The sequence below is a fragment of the Poecilia latipinna genome, unplaced genomic scaffold (genome assembly GCF_001443285.1).
Source record: "Poecilia latipinna isolate Pla-1442-1.1 unplaced genomic scaffold, P_latipinna-1.0 Scaffold2041, whole genome shotgun sequence".
In the NCBI taxonomy this organism is placed as follows: Eukaryota; Metazoa; Chordata; class Actinopteri; order Cyprinodontiformes; family Poeciliidae; genus Poecilia; species Poecilia latipinna.
In genome coordinates, this window is record NW_015114657.1 from 46,148 (window position 1) to 70,565 (window position 24,418).

Sequence of the window (24,418 nt, forward strand, 5' to 3'; positions counted from 1 at the left end):
ATATATATATATACATAAAATAAAAATTTAAAAAATATAGATGTTTATTTATTTTTTTTTTATATATATATATATATATATATATATATATATATATATATATATATATATATATATATATATATATATTTCTAAGTAAATCAGTGACAAAGAAATAATTTTTTATAGAAATGCAGCAGTATTACACTCAAATTTTGTTGATCAGCTATGATCAGTAAACAACATAGCAAATGCTGAAAAATCCGATTTTTCAGTATTTGGTAATAAGAGCTCCCAGCACTTTCATCTGAAGTTGAATTTAAAAAACAAAGACTCAGGTCATAAATATGGATAGTCTTACATAATTCCACTTTTTTCTTTTGTCAAATATGAAACAATTACCTCTATCAAAGAATATAAAGCACATATTTCCTCTCTCTGCTTTATAGTTCTTTAAAAGAAAACTAAATTTGGTCAAAATTTTAATCCGCAAGTTTCAGGAATAAACAACACCGGTACATCTCTCTGTTTTTCCCCATGGCTAAAAAATTTCATCTACCTCCCCTGACTCTTGAACACTTACAATGGGCTTCAGATTAAATTCTGATTACTGACCCATATAGCAACAGCTTAATGTAAATTTAGTGCTCTCCTGGTCGCCTGACCTCAGCACCGTTTGCAGTCAGGTTGATGTGACCCAACGGCGCGCTTTCTTCTCATGGCTGGACGGAGCCCAGCGGAGCTCCTGGGAGGACAGGCAGCAGGGAGCTACAGTGATAAATTATATTGAGAAAGCAAAGGTCATAACTTGTGATTGTAGCGTGGGTGTGGGATGAGTGCAGAAGGGGAGCTGATGAGTGTATGAGAGCTGAGAAAGAAATATAGCCTCTTCATTTATGACAAAAGAATGATCACGGTCAGCTACCTGAATCATATCAACATCGCTCAAAGCCTTGAGGAAAAGAAAAAAAAAATACAATTTAGATTTGTGCACATTTATGTTTGGCTTTTTCTGACTTTTTTTTTTTTTTTTGGAGTGAATCTTTTAACACATGTGACCCATTTGTGGAGTTTAAATCTGTTAGTGTACAGATTTGAACCTGGGCCTACACCGGTTGACTAGTCAAGCCTCTCCATGACAATGAGTCAATAGAGGATCACTTTAAAAAATAAATGCATCCAGACTGAGACGGAAAAAAAATGGAATCATGAGCGCCATAATGGCCGTGATAGCGTGCGCGTGTGTGTGAGTGTGTAAAAGAGGGAGAGAAAGAGAAAAGCGCAGGTTTGAGAGGGGGCCACGGAGCGTAACATAGAGACAAGAAGCTGTTAGGGCCCTGACAGTAGACGAGGCACAAAAGAGGTCCACACTGCTTTCCTCCCCCTCCTCCTTTCTTCAACATTTCATTTCTTCTCCCATTGTCCCTTCTTCTTCATCTGTCCTTAAACGGCACGGCTGCTCTGGACCACATGTATCGCTGTAAACAACACACAATGAGATCAGTTTGAAAAATACAATATAATAAAGTGGGGACTCACTCGGTGGAGAGGAATCATGTCAGAGAAAAGTCAATTATGGGTAGCAATGCTGAGAATTAATGGAGCGACGCGTTGCTGCGCACAAGAAGGGGAGAAAAAGGCACGGGAAAAGTAGAGGATTCATTAATTGCATTTCCAGAAATACACACCCATGCAGAATGGCAATGCTAAACGACAGGCTGGTAAGGAGGAGGGAGATGAAAGCAAAAGAGGACGAAAACGCAGAATCGGAGATGAAAAACGAGTCATATTACCGAGCCAGGGGTGCAAAATTGGGCTTGTTAGCGAACCATTCTCACTTTAATTCAATCTTGGATTAAGATTTCGGAAAAAACAGATCAACTGAACTCAAAAACATGTTTGTATACTTACAAGGGCGTTCTCTATTCCTTCGATGGCATTTACATTTTAGCAATGAGGACACTTGGACAAAAGGATCCAGAAACCAAGTTCAGCTTCAGGACCTTTTGCAATTAAAACTTTTTATAGTAACACATACGTTAACAAGAACAGATGATTAGATCCATGAAATAAGTCATTCTGAAGACTTGATTTCAGCTGAAATTATTTAAACTGTAAGCTTCAGATTTAATTGGATGAAAAAGACTTTGCAACATACTGGCACCCAGCTTCGCTCTTCAGTTCATTTTAGCCAGAAAGTACTCAGTTAAAGTATTCACGGTTCAAACAGATTTCAAAACCGCAGTTACCTTGCAGGCTGATATCAGCACAAAAAACAAATGTTGACTGAAGGTAATATTGAAGATATCACTAACTGCTAGCTTTGTTACTAGAAGTAGAAAAAAAAAGCAAAAGATGGAAATTTTAACTGTAAACTCCAGTAAGAATTTTTTATTACTGGAGTTTTTGAAGTGAAGCTCTGCAAAAAGCTGAGTCGGTTAATGTCTTACCTGCAGTAGATAACTCTCTTTATGTCTGAATTTATTTCAAAACCAGATTAGCTAGTGAAGCTAATGGAGGGTGAAGCTAATGGTTAGTCCAAGAGGTGCCAATACCGAAAGGGACTTTTTACATCATATAATAAGTCTAAAAAAATGTCACTGTGGTTCACGCAAACACGGTTTTTGACAAATACTTTACCGTTTGTCCAAGACGGGACAGAATCTTACCTTTGACAGGGTTTAATTTAAAAAGACATGTTCAAAGACAAATCAAAATAAAAAAAGTACAATGTAACCCACATATGTATGAGGAAACTTTAAACCATTCTCATGTTTCAAGACCCGCTCCTGCGTTTAAATCCCATGTAAAAATCTGAAACTTTTTTTTTTTCTTTCAAGGGATTTGAAGGCAGGAGGAAGTGCGCTATCAGTGATTCACCTCTGGGAAACAGATACTGAGATCAAAACGTGAGAATTGTTCCCGGGTCTTAGAGAGAACAGTATGACAATGCTGTGCATGCTTCCGTTTATTTTGAACTCTCTGAGCCATCTTCAAAAGATAAAGTCTAAATAAAATGTTATCAACACCTCCTCAGTCCTTGCAGTGAGAGCAAATATCAAGTCGACATCGCTGTGCCTGCTGACTGTCAGTACATTGGTTGGTGGTGCTAAATCGAATTAATAAAGCTCTTAAACACGCCACAACATAACAGGATCTTAACAGCCATGGCAGTGTTGCTGCCTCTCTGCTTCCCTCCTCCCCCAACCATCACCACCCCACCCAGCTCTCTCCTTTCCGCTTCAGAGGTTTCATAAATATAGCTAGCTTACAGGGAAGGAGTGTTCACCCTCTGGGCATACCGGTTTGTTTGTGCTTGCTCTCTCTTTTTTCTTTCTCCTTAGCTCAACAGCATTTTAAAAATCATCAACAAATGATCCACAATTTGTGATAGCATCATTTCACCTATCAGTGCAGGACCAATACGCGAAGGGCTGGCTCGCAGCCTCTGATCTGGGAAAACCCCACATGTCATTGATTTATGGAGCGTGCCGGGCCGTGTGTAGGAATTCATTTGCCTTTCAAACAAGCCTCCTCCTCTAGTCTTCTCCGAGTTATCTTATCTCAGGAACAGGAGAGATGAAAGAAGGACATTTAGTACCACTGTGCTCCACCAATTCCATTTTGTACTTGCAACTGTTATCATATGAGCAGTGTGTGTTTAAGTTTTCTTGTGACGCTTTTTTTGACTTGTTGGCGCATCATCCACGCCACCTTAAGAAAAAAATAAAAATCTTCATGAATGCCTTGACATTCTTATCAAGAAACAAGTTGACACGAAGGTCAGAAAGCATCACTTTAAGCTGATCAAAGAAACCGTGTTCCGGATCTAAAACGTGTGAGCGTCACTGTGGGAGATTCTTGTTTTTATCTCCTCACACGGTGGTGTTAAAACAAAGGGATGCAGTCAGCTGGTGCTTTGGGAGTGATAAGAGAATACCTGCTGAGACACCCGAAGGGGTTGAAGAAACACTAGAAGAAAATGAAACAAGCCAACCAATGAGACATACACACACACACACACACATATGCACGCACGCAGACGCAATCTGACAGGCAGACTTCACACTCCACTTGACACACTGACTGTCAAAAGATGGGACTGATTTATTTCACCTATCTCATACTTTATGTAAAACAGAAATCTTTTAATGACCAATTTTAGAAGCATTAAACCTTGGATTTGAAAATAAAATGACAAATCCTTGCGCTATTTACATTTGCTTAAGTTTTTAAATATCCACCCATCCATTCATCCATCCATCCATTGTCTTTACACCCTTGTCCCTAGTGGGGTCGGGAGGGGTGCTGGTGCCTATCTCCAGAGAGAAATTTCAGGCGAGAGGCAGGGTACACCCTGGACAGGTCGCCAGTCCATCGCAGGGCAACACAGAGACAGACAGGACACACAACCATGCACACATACACACACACACACACAGACATGCATACACAGGGAGAACATGCAAACTCCATGCAGAAAGACCCCGGGCCGGGAATCGAACCCAGGACCTTCCTACTTCACCACTGTGCAGCCAAGTTTTAAATAGTGTAAGAAAAAATAAGATTTGTTCAAAAGGCTTGAAGAAAATTGCTGCCTATGAACTGAATGATAAACATTGTCTATTGATTATGGTTGACTCATACCATTAAATACAGAGTTAATATTTCACAATATTTGAAGTGAGCTTCCATTAAAAGACCTTTCCTGCAGAACTCTATTTGCATCTTGAATCCAGATTAGTTGGTTCTTATGTCTGAAGCTAAGGATTTTCACTTCAACCACCCTAAAAAGATAAAAGGTAAAAATCTGTTATAGCTATTTATTCAGATACATTTTTTAATTTTAAACCAAAGACAAATGATATTTACAGATAAGATAATGATTGCCTTGGTGGGAAGTGAAAGTAGGGGATTGATTTTCTTTTGTGGAAAACATGTAAATCTTTTCTGGACACAGTGTAAAAAGCAAAAATAGTAGTTTTGGGGAACGATAGATTATTGATTGTTTACACTACCTCGCTATTAGATCAACAAATATTTGACGTCTTTTGGTTTCACAGGACGGTGATTAGTGGTGAGCCGTTTTAGCATCTTCTTCTGCGTAACTAATCAACTAATTCTCTGTAAATATCAGCCTGATAGATAATGACAAAAGGTTTAAGATTCATAAAATAACATTTGTGAGTGTCTTCATTTTGCATAAATTACTTGGTTTCAGACATGGTAGCTTATTGCTAGCTCAAGAGGTGTCAACACCTTGGACCTCTGCTGTCTTAAAACAGTTTTAGTCTCAAAATTGTTTTGGCAATTTATGCTACAGAGAAGCCAGTGATTATTTAAAAAGCAACAGAAGGTAAGAGCCTATGAACCTCAAATTATCTTTCTAAGTGAAATGTGCAAAGAAAAGATACGGTAATAGCTCATTTGCATTGAGGGGTTGATGCAGTTCAGCACACTAGCTTATGGTACAACATACTGAGGAGAGCATTTCCACTAGCAGCTGGACTCTCACTGGGCAGGTGAGGTTAAACCCAAACTCTAACACACTAGCATGTCTCAGCCTTGTCATAATCAGTGATGTATTTCTTTCTCCCAATCTATGTTTTGTACTGCCAGTAGCTCCACTCTAGCCAAACTGTACCATTGTCCTGTGGACCTATAACAGAGCGGGGACCATGAAGGGACCAGTGCGGGTCATTTGAATAGACTGCTTTAACAGTGGAAACAGACAAAACAGCCTACCGAATAACACCGACCCGTGCCGTACCTGTCAGTGGAAACAAGGCAAAACGGTATCCAGAAAGAAGTTCTTAATAGAAAAAAGTAAGCCAGCGTAAAAATCAATTACTTCACTTGATCCAAAAAACTTTTTTTTATGGATCAGAAATGGTGTACGTATTTTGTCTTCGGCACTTATCACACTCAGGAAGGTCACTGGTGGCAAACCCCCACCTCCTTTTTCTCATTTAAAAAAAAACAAAAAACAAAGGGCTTTCCTGTCAATAATTTTGACACTTTAAGAATTGTAGAGCTTTACACTGAAGCTTGTTTAAGCCCATAGAAGGTCCGTTTGGTCTTGATCCATCTTGGACTCTCTCTCTATTTCCACCTTATTTAAATGTATTCTAAGTAAAGATGTATAAGAGCTATCTACTGCAGGTAAGATATTAACCGCTAATGACCTTCTCAGAGAGCCTCACTTCAGAAATCCTGAACTACGTCATTACTCTCTCCGTTTCCCTCCGTGCCAGAGACGACTTGCTTAGTTTCATTTAGCAACACCACCGCGCTCCTTCTCGCAGAGCTGTTGGGAAAATGGAAAAGAGCTAAAATATGTTGTTAATTCATGGTTGGAAAAACACGCATTGTGGGGAAAAATGCTATTCCTCTATCAATGTTACCCAAGGATAAAGTCAAAGTACTGTATTTTAGCCGCAGCCCTCTGATCTACACTCCACTCATTCCCAATTGCCGTCCTCTATTCCATTCTCTCAATGGATCTATTTCTCGGAGCGAATCGGGTTCATCCTCTGGCCTCAGCCATTGAAAAAAGGTCAAGCAGCCGAGCAGAATGGCAATAACGCCCCTGAAATGGTACCATCAGTGGAACATGATTGATCAATTGAATTCCATAGCACAGAAAAATGTGGGATTAAGTAGAGTATTATACGCACAATGAGTTGAGGCATGATGTTCATTCCAAGTTCATTTCGCCTCCCTCCTCTGCGAGCGGATCAGGCAATCAATAGCGGCCTTGCATATCATATATCACCGCTGCCTCGCCCAGGAGAGAACATAATCTGCTGCAAATTTAGAATGACAGATTTGTACGGGAGCTGAAGCCCTCATCCGCTGTTGGTGGCGCAGTGTTAGAAGGAAAGGGAGGGTGGTGGGAGGCAGCCAGGAGAGTGCAGGTTCCTGGAATACTGGGCTGGAGGTTTTAGCTTAAGATTTTTTTTTTTCGTCTTCGTCTTCGTTCAGAGCTCAGGACATGATGAGTGAGCAGAGGGAGAAGTGCAGTGGTGGCGGCAGGCTCCCTGCCTGGGTTGATAAGGTCAGAGATCAGAGGAACCTGGAAAGCATAGGCTCATTTGTTTATATAGTGTGTGACCAAGTGAGGAAATGCATATGCTTGCCCTCGACGCCCCCATCCTCGTTCGGTGCCTGAATGTTGCATCCTCGCTCTGTTCTGCTTTCCAAAAGACAGGCAATATGTGGGGGGATGGAAAGAGAGAAGAGGTGCGGGTAATATGTTCAGGAGGAAATAGTTCAGTTAAATAATGGCTCTCTATTTCCCAGTGGCAGAATGAGAGGCTCTGTATGTAATCGGCGGTCCTACTTTTCTCTCCTGAAACGCGCTCTCCCTTACAAGTATATATTTGCACTGAAGGTAATCCATCAATTACCACAGACCTATCAGATGATGACCGTGCTGATGGTGGGGTTGTGGGGCGCTGGTGGCGGGGCGCATGGGGGCGGGGGGCAAACGCAGCCTGAGCGGGTGTTTGTGTTTGTAGAGCCAGAGAAAGTCACTGAAAAACAAAGAGGGAGATGACAGTTTTTCCAGCCACCCCTCTCAGTCTAGGGAAGCTAAGAAAATTTAGACCAGGGGTCACCAACTCCAGTCCTCGAGGGCTACCATCCTGTAACTTTTTGATGCGTTTCTGCTCAAACACACCTGGATATTGCAGAGAGGAATGAATGCTGGTGAGGGAATTCAGACATTTTGGAGCAGAGATGAATCTAAAAGTTGCAGGATGGTAGCCCTTGAGGACTGGAGTTGGTGACCCCTGATTTAGACCAATCTGAGCTTTTTAACTTTGCATTTTGCAGCTTTGACCTGCTCAAGTCTCCTTTAGTTGACTCAGATTTCTCTGTAAGAACTATGATATACAAAGTTATTAAAACAGCACTGAATGTTTCTTTAGCCCCCCTGTCAAGTTGAGGCAACATCATCCCGCTGTGTTAGTCACAGTAAAACCCTGTTTAATGGTTAATAATAATAATAAAAAAACATGAATACAGAGTTAATATCTTAATATGTCTTTACCATGTTTCATTGTAGAGTAGCAGGATTAGCATGTCTAACATCACAGAAACGGACATCTCACATTTATATCTAGAAAACCAAAATCCTCACATAAACTATGAGATTTACAAAAAAGGCTACCAGGAGTCCTCGCCACCTCTCACAACCGGAATGATCCAAAGAGTTCATTCGTGTGTCAATATGGCCGGGAAAATATGTCCATTTTAAGCAGCTTTTCTGGAATTGCTGTGCCTCCTCCCACTTTAGTTGAACACCTTTATGTGGAGCACCATGTGGGGTAGAGCAGGTGCACCAAACGCACCGAGTCCAGTCGTCATCACAGTTATCCCCCGGTTTGATTTCCACCCCTCGACAAGACTTCCCCTTCTCTCTCTGCCCTTCTTTCGGTCTCACTACCAATAAATAAAGTTAATTAGAGCCACAAAAAAAAAAAAAAAAAAAAAATCGCATGCCTCAATGGTACGTAAAATGATCTATTCAGGATGTTACCCACCTCTCACCAGTGATGTCTGGAGATAAGCGTCAGCCCTCTCCGCAGCAGTGGGTATACAAATGGAAGCCTTGATGTATAGCTAACCTGGATTTCCTCACTTAGTAACAGTGTTCACAGTGAAGAGTGTTGCTATCAGCAGGACATAGTGAACATGGTGGGTTCACTAATTGGAAATGTATTGGATTTTCACGTTTCTGACTTATCTGTCCCCAACTGATTTATATATGCCACTATAAAAGAAATGGTTTATTTAAAGTAATCCCATGTGGATAAACTGGTAATGTTCCCTGTTGGTCCACTTCCTCCCCCTCTTCTTCCTTTAGATGGCTCAGATGGCTCAGGCCCTGGCAGTGACTCTCAGGGCAGCGTGGAGAGTTTAAGGAAACATCTGCGAGCAGACGCCTTCACCCAGCAACAGCTGGAAGCCCTGGATCGCGTGTTCGAACGGCCTTCTTACCCTGATGTCTTCCCCACTTCAGAACACATCAAACCAGAGCAGGTTTGTCACTTTCTGCCAAGTGAATGTTTTCATTTTCGATTGTTTGAGGATGGTATTTGAGCTGTCAATCAGGACAAAATCCAAAGCAGGTTCTTCACTTTCCGATGCCCGACGTTCTCTTCGTTTGCCAAATCGAAGAGAATGTCCAGGAAGACCAAAGATTAGAGGTGTGAAAAAATATATTACATAGGCTATAAAATGTTTTTACAAATATTTAAAGCTTCCAGCTTTCATGAAATTTTAAGAAAGTTGGAGATGCCATAGACAATGCCAGACTCATTATTGAATTTTCTCCTGTTCTACGTAACAGAGAGCAACAGAAAACTTCCTCTCCCCCACCTGTTGCTGTGATCCACCAGTCAGCTGCGTAAAAGGAAGCAGCCACACCATTACAATATTTAAAGCAAAGACAAGTTTGTTGTTTTGGATATTCTTTTAAAACCGAAAAAATTAGTCCATCATAAGGAGTGAAACTGCTGCTGAGCTATAAACCATGTATCTGTTCAACCACAGGCTTTACCAGAGAATGTAGCCTGCCTAATTTCTCCAGCTAAAACCAGCTAACTTTCTGTGCAATAAACACATAAAAACTGCAGATAAATTTTGCATATGCTTATTTTATGTTTTGCTGCCTTATTTCACTTTGTTTCACTATCTTTCAGATTATAAAAGTTATTGTGGGCACAGTATGAATACCTACCCCTTTAACATTTTAAATCAAAGCAATGAGCTCATGTTACACATTTGTTTTCAAACTGCAACCCCATTATAACATGGTATTTTTACATACGACTGTCATTCAGTCTTAAACCTCTGGAGAATATCTGACAAAGACTTGATTTTTTTTCAAATGCTTGAACCAACGGCAGCTGGGACTTTGAACTGGGAGAGATGGCCTGGATATCCACCACCGGTTATTCAGAAAAGGCTTAAACATTGGGTCATAGTCATTAGACTGTGGCCAATTGGTTCCCAGATTCCACAGTAGCAAATCCATTCCAACAACTGGCCTAGCTCTGAGTTTTACATTTAATTAGGTTTTCAGTCTACAGACTTTCATCTTATTCTTTTTATTTCCCTCTACAAAAATCTGCAGATGTCAAAATTGACACTAAAACCTTTAAGATGCACTTTTCTGAGGCTTTACCTGCTTTCAAGCCAAGTCATGTTATGTTAGCCACTTCTGATTTATCTGGTTTAAGTTTCTCCACATACTACACCAACACTTTCTGCTCTAAGCGTATTAGTTTTTGGTCAAAATGTGTGGGAGCTATTATTCTTTGTTGGTTGAAAAGTGACATTACCTTCTACTGCAAACTGGTGCCTAAAAGTAGCCTTGAAACCTACAACCTATTACAGAGGATAAGCTTTATTTACATTCATTAGACTGTTAAACAACAAGCGACTATTAATTTTTCCATTGGAACTCTATCTGGGTGCCCACACAGCCTTAGCTGCGCCTTAATTGAGTTCATTTTCATCTCTGTGCGATCGTGGGGAATTACAGCGGCGATAAATCAGAGGGACAGCCCCTCAGCCTGCTTTACAGCCTCTAATGCAGCTAATTACCAAAGTGATTTCTACGGCAAGATCAATACCAAAACGAATTGGAAATGACTTGCAATCACAAAGAGTGGAGGAGAAGGTATTAAAAAGGCGAGAGGGGGGCTGAGGGTAGGGGGGTGAGAAACGGCGTCAGAATGGTCCAGAAAAATCAGTTTTAATTTAATGTAATATTAATCAGCCTGTTTTCCACTCTTTCCGTGCACCTCCTTTTCTCTGCCTGTTTCCAACACCCCCTCCTTTTCTTAAACTGGTGAAAAGGTGGGATATTAGGCTATTAGGGGCTTGTCTGGTGTCTGCGTCAGGGCATTAAAAAGCCATTTTGAAGAGGCCAGGCTGAATAGGCCTCATCCCTCCCACACTTCTGGCAGCCATGTGGTCAGGTCATTCAGGCCCCTCTGCGCTCGCCACTCGCCCTCCGCCCAGCCCCTGCTCAGCCCCTACCCACATCCCATCTGCATGACAAAATGGCTCTTGTGCGGCTGAGGCCCAACGGGACAGAGAGGAACATCCAGCCTAGTGCCAGGGAACAGTTGTAAGCAGACAATTAGAGTTTATCTGGGATAGAGGCAGACAAGACTGGGGTCACCAGCTTTCTCCTCTGGGACCCCGTATGCCCCCACCCAGCCCCAAACCCAACCCTTTTGAGACAAACAGATGCACACACACACACACACACACACACTCACTCTGACACAAACACTCGCAGAGTCTTATCCTTTCAAAGAAGAACTGGGTCAGGAAATGTCATCTCATTAACAAATAGGATTCATCGCAACTGCAAACAGAGTCTTCACCAGAGATTAAGGTGTACAAAACAAGAGATTATATGCTCACACCCGGGTGTCTATCACGGCACTGACGTAATGAGATTTGTAAAATGCAAAAGATGGATTTTGTGGCGACTGAGATAAAATGCTTCCAGTAGAAAGCAAATAAAAAGAATACAAAAAAATCATCAAACCTAAAATGAAAAATGTAAAATCTGCTTTTCATGTGTTTTTCCTGAATGTAAAGCACAAAGGCTGAATTTGAGGTTGTACACCCCCATATTTTTTTTTCTTCTTTTTTTTTTTTTTTTATAGAAAAGATAAAAAAAATAAATAAATAAAAAACACCACATGTCTCTCCTGTAACAAAGCCCTGAATGTCTCCTCCCTTGACTGGTCACAGGGATGACTGCAGTGGAGCACAAAGAGCCAGCTGACACCCCGTCCTTTCACTCCTCTTCCAATCCTTCTCTCATCCCTCTCTCCCTCTCTGCCATCTTCTCAGACAAGCCCTAATGCATGCATACATCATCACAGGTCTCGGTGAAGCAAGGGGAGCACGAGCAGGGCCGATGTTCATGGAATTTGCAGGAAATATCCTGTGTGAGAGAATCCAAGCTACACCAGGAGGTGTCACTCAATCATATTCTCTGTAACGTCACCTAAACTGGGATATCTGCTCCGAGTCTGGCATCTAGAATGAGCCTGTGCGCAGGGCATGAGCAATATTAATCAGATCGCGACCCGATCTGGTGGAATGTGAAATTAAATGAAGGCAGAGTGAGCTGCACGCCTTTGATTGCCACCTGCTCATGTGCGTGTGTGCGTTTTGTTTGTCTGCAGGCGAACGAGTACTCCCTCCCGTCCCTGAATGCCAGCCTGGAAGATGTGAAGCCCAGCCTCTCCACCAGTGCCAGCTCCGACCTCGCTTCCAGTGTCTCGCAGAGCTACTCTGTTGTGACAGGTACAATCTGATTCATGCTGCACTGGGCCTTGAAAGAATGCGCGCAGGTGCAGCAGTGAAAGACACTTACACCGAGGTGGTCAGCTCAGCCAGTGAGAGGAACACAGCAGAACAATGTCTTCTGTGTGCTTTTAGCTTCCTAAAAGCTCCTCCCTCGACTCAGTTCACTAGTCTAACTTCCCAGAGTTCCTACGTCAAAAGATACATAAGCATCGTATAAAAACAAAAAAACAAAAAAAAAGCTCTGTGAAATTTAGAGAAGCACTGGCAGATTCCAAGATGCTGGACACAATGTTATTTTCCCCTTTTTGGAGGGTTTTATTTTCACAGCCCAAATTTTGGAATAGAAAAAAAAAAAACATGTTTTTTTTTTGTTTGTTTTTTTTGGGTTTTTTTACTTGTCTTGGTGTTTATTCTCTTTAAATCTGTGTGCATTTTGTCACATTAGGAAAAAAAACTTCCAAATATTTTATAATAAATAAAAAGTGGTTGACCAACAAAAATTTGTGGAGAAGTTTAACCCCTTAACTGCCATGCGGAAAATGCTTACATGTTATCCAATGGGTCCATGAGGACACCTGTGTCTTCATGACCATTAAGGGGAAATATGGCAAATGGCCTGTACTTGTAAAGCACATTAATTAGTCCAAAGCCCCTTGCGCTACAGTCAGCCATTCACCCTTTCACACACATTTATACACTGATGGTGTTGAGCTACATTGTAGCCACAGTTGCCCCGGGGCAGTCTGACAGAAGTGAGGCTGCCATGCAGAGGCGCCTCTGGGACCTCTGAGCCCCACCGGCAGGCAAGACGGGTGAAGTGTCTTACCTAAGGACTCAACGGCTGAGACAGACAGAACTGGCAATCCCCTGGTTAGGATTTTGTTCTACTGGCCCCATCACCGCCCTAAACGAGGCTTAGATCATATAATAATACTCTAAACGTTGGACATATCAATATTACACAACAGCAGGCCCATCAAGACATGGCCCTCCAACTTATCTGGCAGCTTATTAATGTAACACTTATGAGGCTAAGCTTTATAGTGAGAGTTATAATAGGAATTTTGCTACTAATTGTTAGTGCTGTAGTGTCACCACTGTTATAAAAAACTACTAAATGTAAGTTGCCTCCCGAATCAAGTTGTCATTTCTCCAGCTACCTGGGGTGTAAAGATATACCCAACAAATTGCCAAGAGCCCATTAGGAACCTAAGAGGAGCTACCAATATTTGCTGCTCAGGTAGGGGACTTTGTCAACATGGCAATTAGTAATGCACTTCATAAATCTGTGCTTTATGGTGGATCGGCGAGAAATTATCTATTGTTAAAAAGGAAGACATACATATTTCAGTTTGCAGTTTACTGTCATGTAGGAGACAGCAAAGATGTGGGAAGTAAGATGCTGTGGTCAGATGAACTTACACTCGCTGCCTGTTGTGGAAAATAATAAGTGTGGTATAAAGCTGTCACCCTGAACACACCATTCCCACAACGAAACATGGTGGTGGCAGTATTATGCTGGGAAGATGGCATTCCTCAATAAGCACAGGGAAACTGGGCAGAGGTGACTGGAAGATGGGTAGAGGTAAAAACATGACACTTTGCAAATGTTTTTGAAAGTCGGAAATTATTTTTCTTCCACTTGATACTTACTTTGTCTTGGTCTATAACATAAAATTCCAACAAACAACTCTGTGGTTGTAAAAATGAAATTGCGGAAGGTGTTTTTGCAAGACACTGCAGATAATGTATAGATTACAAATTTATAGTCTTTCAGACAAATTGTCCGATACTACTTAGTGAAAAATCTCTTTCAACACACTTTACGAAGCATTTGGTGTTTTGTCTTTGAGGTACAGAACGAGGTGATTCACTGCCAGAGCCCATTAGATCCTACAGGTCTTTCACAATTACTGCTTCTAGCCTCCTAACTGGCTGCTGTTTGCCCAGAATGGCTTGCTAACAGATTGACTGTGAGTGTTTCTCAGGAGAGACAGCTGCTGTCCTCGCACTGCCATCAGAGACTATCATATCTCTTTGACTGACAGCAGCTAGAATTGGACAGTGGCTGGTTAGCTTGCTACAACCACAGACAGTCGCATAAGTATAATGGCAAAAAGCAAAGATTTTTATTTTTTTTTCCCCTTCAAACTTATGGCACATTTTCACTTTTACCTTCATCTGAGCGACAGCAGGCATGTAGGTGCAGTGAATCAGGGATTTTTGTAGCATCTGTATTGCTGTACAGCGTCTTTAGCTCTGCGGTTCAGGCTGATAGCCACCTGGATAATTGACATATTGCTTCATTGGGACGGCCGAAGCTCTCTCCCAGGAGAGGTTAAGTTTACTGAGGGCCACACTGACTCTCTAAATACACTAGGGTTTTAATAAAAGTCCCACAATGGTGCAGTGGGAATCAAAGTCAGCTTGTGTGTGTGTGCGTGTGTGTATATGTGTGAGCTGGTCAGGAAAAAGGACAGCATGATTGAAAAACTGCAGTCGTCCATCTCATATGATCCCTCTAGTCTGGCCCCCGTCTTGGGCATGGAGTGATGGGAAAAGAAAGACCCCCTTTTTATTCCTGAACATGTGGGAGGTAGCTTTGCCCGGGAAAGTTGGGCCTCATGAGAAGAAAGGTGTGTTTTTGTCTTTTATGCAGGGCTCCTCCTATGAAAGCGGTCTCGCTCTGGGGAGCAAACTCATAGCAGGTGGCCTTCAAGTCCACCTGGGAGCCTGGGGCCTCCTAAAGCAATGCCTCTGAGGGAGAGAGGTTGCATTAAGAGAAGGCAAAACTTTTCAAGAAGTGCAATTTGACAGATCACATCAGTGCAGCCATTTAATTAAAAAAATGTATATGGGAGCTCTGAACACAAACAAAATTAAACTCACAAGTAATATCCAGTAAACTTTATCACTTCAATGACGCAAAGGAACACATGAAGGAGTGTGTAGGTTGTTAGTGCGCAATATTATTATTATTTTTTTTTTTTATGCCATTAGCAAACCCTGTAAATAGGAATGTATGCCAAGGCTGAGAAACTGCTAAATTACCTTCCTCACTTAGGCTGGAATCCAATTATCAATAAATTATGCTCTCATACTGGATGGAGCTTTGAGATTATATTCATTCCTTAAATGTTTTCTGCTTCCAATTAAAATGCATACCGTTATTGATCTTGTTGATTTTTATGTCCTGGAATTTGCATAATCTATTAAAGATGAATGATTAATGAACTGCTTAGTTTTGCATTCCAGGGGCCCCCATAGAGAAAGCAAAGTCGGCCATCTTTTGTGTCCTCTGTTTACCCTAACGGGTCAAATGATGCAGTTTATTTGGAGGAACGGTGGCAGCAATGTCACAGAGTTAGTTAGCACACAAGCGCACACGCACGGAGATGGCATTTAGGAGGATTATTAAAAATATGCAATATATTAGTTAATGATAAAAAAAACATTGCACTTTAGCAAATTAATTCAATTAATAGAATATTCAAATGCAGTGTCTTTTACACATGTGTAAAAGGCCTTAACATAAATTATTCTATTTTTGAATTTAAAAATATGGTGTACAGTTTTTTATAAAGAGACACAATACTTGGCTGCCTGAATGCTTTGAACAAGGACATCAAGACAACACTTAGTCTTCTACCATAACATTTCACAAAGCTGCATATATTTGGCTGATTGTCTTTGCACTGTTTCTCTATATTCTCCAGATCTAGAGAATGAAGAAAAACAGTTTTTGGAATAATTTATGTGCTAATTAACCTTCCTGTTTCCAATTATCATTGTGTTGAAAAACTCATTGTCCACCCTATTTTCATTTAACTAGTTAAATAAGCCACGTTTTTTATTTGAAATATTTTAGTATCGTGATAAGTCGCAATGCACTCTTCCAAGGTTCCCAGAGCCTTTGAAAAGGAAAAAGACCCTCAGCATCACAGATACTCTGTCCGTGTTTAAAAGTGGTTGTGTTTTTCATAAGCCATTCAAGAGTTTAGTACATGGAACAAATGACATTTTAAGACACTTTTTTTCTGAGTTGACAGGAATAGAACTAGTGAGAGTTTAGCGAGGAGCAAGCTGGGTTAGATAATCATTCTCAGCAGAGCCTTCCAGGAAGCCGAGGTGTAAATGGGCGCCCCTGTGAACTCCAGCAGATGTTAAAAATAAAGCTGGTAGTTTTACATTTCTTTTTTTGTCTTTTTTTTTTTTTGCATTCACTTCACAGCCACACTGGGTGACAAACAGTAAACCCAATCAGCTGAAAGAGCTGAGTGCTTTACTTTAGAGGACATTTCAGCTGCACACACACAAACAAACAGAGGCACCTTTTTTTTTTATGACTTGGCACCACCTGCTTTTTTTTTTTTTTTTGTGCTGAGTTGCAAACAATACACAGCTACCTAACCTGCGGAGCCTGGTGTGTGGCCTGGTGACAAATGGTTCGTCGCTGCTCAGTTAACGGCTGCAGCCCCAAGCTTAGAAATTAATTCTTTCCCTCCCCCTCCTCCCTTAATACTCATGCTAACCTTTAAGCACACATTTGATAATGAATTATGTTAAAACTGTGGACTGTGAGGGCATTTGACTCTGCAAACGGTCTGTGCTCAGCTAAAAATGGATGCAACGTTCAACTTCGTGGTGTAAATAGTCATAAATCATCGCATCTACAGTGAGCAAGAGCACATTTGTGAATTGCTGTTTGCTGAATTCACACACTGGAAGTTTGAACTCAAAGGGTTGAAAACTTTTTTGCTCTAGCAACCAATGTACACCAAAGTTCCTCTATGTGCATTTAAAACTAAGACGCTCACTTGAGAGCAGCCAGTTGTTGGTGTGTCTGAAAGCGTCTCTCTGAGGATCAGTACAGGTTCCCTAACAGTTTATTTCTATGGTTGATGGGGTCTGTAGATGTGGTATCAGTGGTCGAGCGGAGACAGATGTTGGAGAACTCTATACCATTCTCCCCTCTCGCAGAGATGTGTTTGCAGGGGGAAAAAGGTCCCCATGGACTCCAAGTTTATCTTCCATCTCCATCATCAGGCCTCGGGATTTGACAGCCTCCCTTTTTTTTCCCCCCCGGTGCTGCCTCGTCTCCAGGACAATAAGCAGCACCATGTCTGATTAGATTCAGAGTTCAGTGGTCTTGAACGCAGCATTTGTATCAGTTGTTGACGCTCCGTAACAACCGAACGTTTCACAACGGTTGCCCAGGTACTGAGAAAACAGAAGCAAACTGTAGAAAACGCTGGGGGTCTCGAATGTAGTGGAAACAAATACACCCTGAACCACCAACAATCTGACGCAATACTTCACTAAACAGGCTGTCTGAACGCTGCCTGTTGCAGGTGATAATTTGCTAAGCAGCATTAAGATTCCTTTTAATTTCATCTCCCTTTTCTCATTTAAGTTCCAAGATACAATATCGCCATAACTCAATATTAACAATTATAACTCAGAGTAATCAGGAATATGGGACACAAACTTTGCATGGCGATTTTATTGCATGTTTAGCTGAGAATGTCTTGTGCTACAATCAGCCTGCAGGGTAACAAGGCTTTTGAAAGTTGTTACTTTGAAGACTTAACAGAGTTGCATGGAGGGTATAATTAACTGAAGAGCAAAGTTAAGCACCAGGTTGTTGCCATTTTGTCTGAAAACTATATGTCCTACTTGGATTTGGCATGTGACAAAGTTTTGGTCTATCCAATTAAATTCTAAAATGGTTCATCCTAATTTCAAATAAGCTATTTTTAATGAGCCAATCTTAGGCTATAGTGAACCGTTGTCTGTTTTTTTTTTTTGTTTTGTTTTTTTTGTTCAAGTGAACATTTAGAGCTATCAAAGGGTTGCGGAAAAGCTGCTACAAAGCACTCAGCTGTGTTGCCGGATTCTCGTGCATTTGCTTTTGAGAGCTGACAGTGTTAAGTCCCTCTTCAGCCCTTATCTTAATGAGGAATCGCAACACACAGTCCTGTTGTAAAACAACAATGATGGGGGAAAGCAGCTAATGAGGCTATCATGGTGTCGGGAGGGGCGAAAGAGCCATCTCAGGGCCCCGGCAAACAGAGTAGGGCTCTGCTGCGCGGCGCGGAGGGACCGAAGAGAGACAGAGCTCACATTGATTGCACAGGGTCGAGAGGCAGAGCCGGATGGAAACCGGAAGATGCCAGGACTCATCAGCTGAATTAGATCGGCGCTTGATGTTTTGAGCTGCCTGCGAGCTGATTGTTTGCTCATTCTGCTGCGAGAGAGCAGCCGTGAGATTATGCTGTTTGTTTTCCCAAAACCACAGGGAAATTTTTTATGCATTTGAGCTTGATTGATCAGGCACGATGCGTTCCTGCAACATTTCACTGGTGTATGTTTACACTCAGTTAGATGAATTACTTCGGGGGTGCGTATAAGATTATTATCATAAGCTATGTAAATGAGCAAATCAGACACTAAATGCTGCTTTTCTGTTCAGTATTCATGTAAGATTCCTCACTCCTAAAAGATACATAAAGTCTTTTTTAAATCCATTATAAGAACATATACTTTTATTGTGTGTTTTTTCATACCTCCATCTCATCTTACATGTGTGACTGACTCAAATTTAAGTACAGAATGTGTGGCAATGTATGTCTGCATCCTATCAAGTTTTTTCTTTTTTTTTCTTTTCTTCTTCTTCCACCTGCCAGACTCTCACCCGTCATATCCGCCTTCCATGTGTGTAAAGCGGGAGCCCCATGAGGCGTCCTTTGCCCCCTTCACCCCCTCCTCTGTTGGGGATTCTGCTCTAGCTGACATCTTACCCCACCAGTCCAGCCTCTCTGTAGAAGCCTCCACTCCCAGCTACCTTCCCCATGCCCACGGCCCCTGCTACAGCCAGTATGCCAGCCAACTCTTTATAGCAGGTACAGCCTTACCCATGAGGCCCGACAGTCGAATAAAAACGCGAAAAAAAATGTCCAGCTGATTTACCTCTGTGCTCACTTTTGCCCGTTTAGCAATTCTCGGTTGCGCATCAAATTAAAACAGCCACCTTCCCATGCTGCTTTTTGGCTCTACTGTTGTGGATACAGGAGCTGAACTGACTGTTCGGCCCTCATTATCAGACGCTAGGCTCTTCCCCTCTCAGCAAAGCTGCTCTCCAATTCTGACCTCCTGCTCATCTCTTGGGTTAACAATAGACCTTCTAGTCAGTCCAGCCTCGTGACAGGCTCAAAGTCAGGGGGGTCAGTGGAGGTGCAAAAAGGGTGTAGGGCTGGCAATGACTGCAAAAGCGTATATGCTGTTGCCAGAGATTGGCTTGGACCCGAGGCACCCTTACTTACCCAGACCCGGTGTTGTCACTGTTAATTAAAAGTCCGAATATGGAGCAGAGTGCAGAGATAGTTCTCGCTGGTACAATGTTCTTGTCAGTTTAGCTGCCAAGCTTAAATAACTAATGTGATGTTGCAGTCTATTATTTATAACACGAATGTTTCACACAAATTTATTCCAATAGAGTTGGAATAAGCGTCATGATTTTGCAGCTCTGCAGGCCAGACCAAAAGTCATGCCATCTCAAAGGGTTTTATTTATGCCTGTTGATTTGGATTAAGTTAAACTTTAAGTCAAATTTAAAAAAAGGAATCTAGAATTACAGATATATATGTTTTTAAGAACTGCAATATTTATGTTTATGAATTCAAGTACCGTTTACTAAAAATCAGCTGATTGGATATGTGAAGACAGATTTTTTGCAACTACAACTTTTGTGGCGAAATGACATTAAAATGCTGCAAGCCCCATTTTATTTATTTACTTATTTTACTTTACCGATAAATGTAATCCTGCTATCATCTGAGGTGTAGGCCAGAAAAGAGTGAAATACTTTAAAAACGGGGGTTCAAAATAAGACAAAGACGTAATAAATTAATGGTAATAAACATGTTGTAACTCATTTAATGACATTTTCTCTCCTGTAGTCATCGATAAACATTTTATGAACATAACACTCTGAAGCTGGCAATCGCAATTTCCACTCAAATGTCCAGAAAGACATTTCCATTTTAATTTTGCAGCAGTAAATTAGCTTTCTTTATGTCAGTACCAACTCTGTACTTCACTTTATAAATGTATTGTTTGTTGGTGTGCATTGCAAAAAAAAAAAAAAAAAAATATATATATATATATATATATATATATATATTCACAATGGTGCTTCACTTATATACATAATATGCTTCTTGTGCATGCAATCTAAATTTTTATACAACTATTTTAAGAAAGCTTATACTCTTTAATAATTGGGACTTAATCTTGCTAAAACAATGATTTTTTTTTTTTTTTCAGCTAAAATGTGCAATACTACACTAAAAATACTGTATTTAATTTGTTTAATTGGTTTCTCTATTCAAGCATACTAGTCATAACACCTTAACTTGTACTTGCAGGTCGAGAAATGGCGAGCACCACTTTACCTGGCTACCCACCCCATGTCCCCCCCACAGGACAAGGCAGCTACCCCACCTCCACACTTGCAGGCATGGTTCCTGGTAGGTCAAGCATTTATTTATTTATTTATTTATTTATTTATTTATTTATTTATTTATTTATTTATTTATTTATTTTTCTGGTATCCTGATAATTGTACTGCTAGCAAGCACAATGAGCCTTCCTTTCAAAGACTCTCACAGAGCTTGAGGTCATTTAAGAGTAAACACCTGTTTGCCAAACATTAAGATACAAAAGGCGGCAGCGGAAACAGTGCAGAGCTTTTACTCCCGGATTGAAGCGAGCTCGTTATAGCTTTAGAAGTCTGCGGTTACCGTGCGGTTAGCGTCTGTGGATGAGGACATTAGATGAACTCGATAGACGATCACCACAATCAGTGGCCGTGAGATAGGACAGTTCCTCTCAGTTACACTCCAGCTCCCAGCGCTCATTACCCTCGCCGTTTCCACATGCGGCGTGCTCTCCCCAGCCCCGTCGATAAACACTGCCTGTGCACCTCTCCTCGCCTCCACGGACACGCAGGGCTACAGAGCGTATCTCTTTCCCCTCTACTTAACCTGTAGTTCAGGTTCACAGCAAACAGTTAAGGGTCAGAACACAGAGGCGTAGAGGGCCTGTAAATATTTAAATCACTATCTCTCTCAGGGACGAGCTCGAGTTACATGAGCAGCGGTGAGGATGCTGGAGCAGCCAGTGTGTGTAAATCTGTCGTCCAAACAGCTGAAGACACAACCGCCTCTGTTGTTTAAAGACATACACGGCTCAAACCGCAGGAGGCAGCACTCAAAACAGTCTTGCGGATTTTACAGTACAACCTGGAGTGTGTGCATTACCAATTATCAAAGATTACATTGAGGCAAAATTTAATGTTTGTTATTTCAGAAGTAAAATACAAATACCATCAATATCTATGGATTTTTTCTGCTTCTGAGCGGTCTACTGACTGACCCTAAACAATGGTAAAGCAAAACCCATTTTTCAGCTGCCCGCTGATGGAACACCAAGGTTTTATAGTCCTACAAGGAAGAGACATTTAGAAACCCTGGACATCACTCTGGGAATCCCTATGAACTGGACATGACAGACGGAGAGAGAACCTGGATGTGTTACGACGTGCCAGAGAAAAGGATCAGTGCTTAAACAGACAGACAAAAATCCTGGATGTATAGTAAAAAGGACAGAGGAGAGACAATTGAATTTAAAAAGAAGATTGCTAAAATGGAAGTGACTTGATTGGATGATAAATACATATATGAGTTGGACAATGCAAAATACATATATTTTCCTGTTTACAGTTATCTCCACTAATGACTGCTTGTCTCCATTTTCTCACCAGGGGGTGATTTTTCTGGAAACCCTTATTCTCATCCCCAATACACAACCTACAATGAGGCTTGGAGGTTCAGTAATCCAGCGTTACTGAGTAGGTACATCCACTGACTTTGTCTTCATTCCCGTGCCTTACACTCTCAACTTTTACACAATTTTCCACTTTTAAAATAATGGTCCTAAATCTTGTTGATTGGGATTTTATTCTACAAACCAACACACAGTAGTGCGAAATTATGACAGAAAGTAAAAGAATAAAAATGGTTTTCTATTTTTTCGACAAATAATATATATATATATATATATATATATATATATATATATATATATATATATATATATATATATATATTTTTTTTTTATGTATAAGATGTATTTAATCGGAAAATCTAAATAAAATCCAGTCAGATATAAAAGTCATTTAGCAATTAAGTAGAGTCCATCTGTGTATAAATCGTTTTCAGTATAAATCCATCAGTTTTTTTTGAAGGCTTCAGAAATTAGAGAACATCAGTGATCAAACAGCATCAAGAACATCAAAGAAAAGATGAAAGAAAAAGTTGTAGATAAATTTAAAGCTCATTAGGTTACAAAAAAATATATCTCAACCGTATATTAACAAAAAACAGTACTGTTCAATCATCCTCTGAATATGGAAAGAGTGTGGCACAAATGCAAACCTGCCAATACATGGTTGGTCACCCACCTAAACTAAAAGGCCGAGCAAGGAAAACAGAAAACGTGGAAGAAGGAGCTTTGGTTACATGAGGTTAAAAAAGCCCCTTGATCAAAACATCTTGAACACACTATATCAATAATGAAACAGAGATGGCAGCATCATTCTGTGGATTTTTTTTTTTTTTTTTACAGAAAGGCCAGGAAAGGTGAAGTTGATGGCAGGATGGATAGCATTAAAATATTTAAAAAAAATCTGGGAGGCTGCAATAGGCTGTAGATTGGGATGGAGACTAAACTTCCAGAAGAAGAGAGAAAATAAATGGGGCCAGGTACTTTAACTCCTTAATGTCCATTAGGGGTTAGATTTTATTGACTTAAATAATTGACAGAGGAAAGCAGAGACACTGAATATATATGTCTATTTATTTAATAATTTAGCTGCAAAAATTTTTATTGAAAATTTTGGCTATACATATATCAAAGTGCTATGAATCACGAATTATAAATTACAAACCCTGCAATTGACTTGATTTTAATCAAGTCCCATTTCTAATTATATATACATACAAAATCACATTCATATGTTCGAGAAACCTAGTCAAAGTCTAGAGTAGACCTAAATCTAAATCAAAATCAGTGGCAAGACTTTTAAAGCAATCTAAACACATTTGCAAATAAAAATTTGAACAGGTTTTATTCTCCACGTGTGCAAAGTAGAGTCCTAGCCCAAAAGACTTTCAACTGTAGTGCAACAGTGGGGCTGAACAATGTTTAGCATACTTTTCTGTCATTTATTTGTAAATACCTGTGATCTAGTATATCTTTCACTTCAGAAATCTTAATATAGATTGCAATGAGAGAAAATGTAAAAAAAAAAAAAGTGTCCAAGGCAAGGCACTGTAACTGATCAGATTTAAATGTGTTTTCTGCTCTTTTATAATCGACTAAAATCACCAGACGCTGTGACTGTTCCTTTCAGAGACGGTTGTCCTGCATCATGTTTCTAACGGTTTCCAACGGCTCGTTCTTCTGTTAACTTTCAGGTTCCCCTTATTATTATAGTGCCGCATCCCGTGGCTCCGCGCCTCCCGCTGCTGCCACTGCCTATGACCGCCACTAGTCACCCCGGAGACCAGCTCAAACTGCAGGGCCGGAGCTTCAACCTCCACGTTGTTCCTGTCTGAGAAACACTGGGACCTCTTCATCTTACGCGATAAGGACGAAGGACGAACGAGGCTGGAGCCGGCGCACCCAGCTCTAGCTTTTACGCATTTTGGGTCAGAGCAAGGGGGGGGGGGAAATCCTGAAGGAGTTTGGAGCCTGTAAATTCCTCACAGGCTTGAACATTTCCAGAATGACTTCAACAGAATCTATAAATATATATATTATCAAATATAAACTGAAGAAAAAAAAAACGTGTGAAGAATACCATGTGGAAAAATGTTTGTGGGATTTATAATTTTTTTTTTTTTCTTTTGTCTTTTCGTTGCTGTTGTTGTTATTTTATTCATGAATCCTCACACTTCTTTATGTAATAAACTGCAGTATTTTTTGTCTGCTCTCAAGAGACATGTCCAGGAGTGATTGATGGTGGTCCCAC

At 40.7% G+C, this 24,418-nt stretch overlaps 1 protein-coding gene across 20 annotated transcripts in view; it reads left to right on the forward strand.

The window, feature by feature from the left end:
• The window catches only part of pax2a (paired box 2a), a 40,729-nt gene extending 16,466 nt beyond the window's left edge, over positions 1 to 24,263 (forward strand). For 7 of the 20 annotated variants that reach the window (XM_015016618.1, XM_015016613.1, XM_015016620.1 and 4 more), the window contains 6 exons: positions 8,849 to 9,024; positions 12,201 to 12,321; positions 19,011 to 19,226; positions 20,751 to 20,852; positions 22,148 to 22,234; positions 23,881 to 24,263. In XM_015016618.1, the coding sequence (XP_014872104.1) occupies positions 8,849 to 9,024; positions 12,201 to 12,321; positions 19,011 to 19,226; positions 20,751 to 20,852; positions 22,148 to 22,234; positions 23,881 to 24,002 (824 nt within the window). In that variant the 3' untranslated portion in view covers positions 24,003 to 24,263. Of the gene's footprint in view, positions 1 to 8,848; positions 9,025 to 12,200; positions 12,322 to 19,010; positions 19,227 to 20,750; positions 20,853 to 22,147; positions 22,235 to 23,861 lie in introns of all 20 variants that reach the window. The other 13 variants (XM_015016626.1, XM_015016623.1, XM_015016628.1 and 10 more) reach the window with 3 other exon arrangements.
• Positions 24,264 to 24,418: the final 155 nt, after the last annotated feature.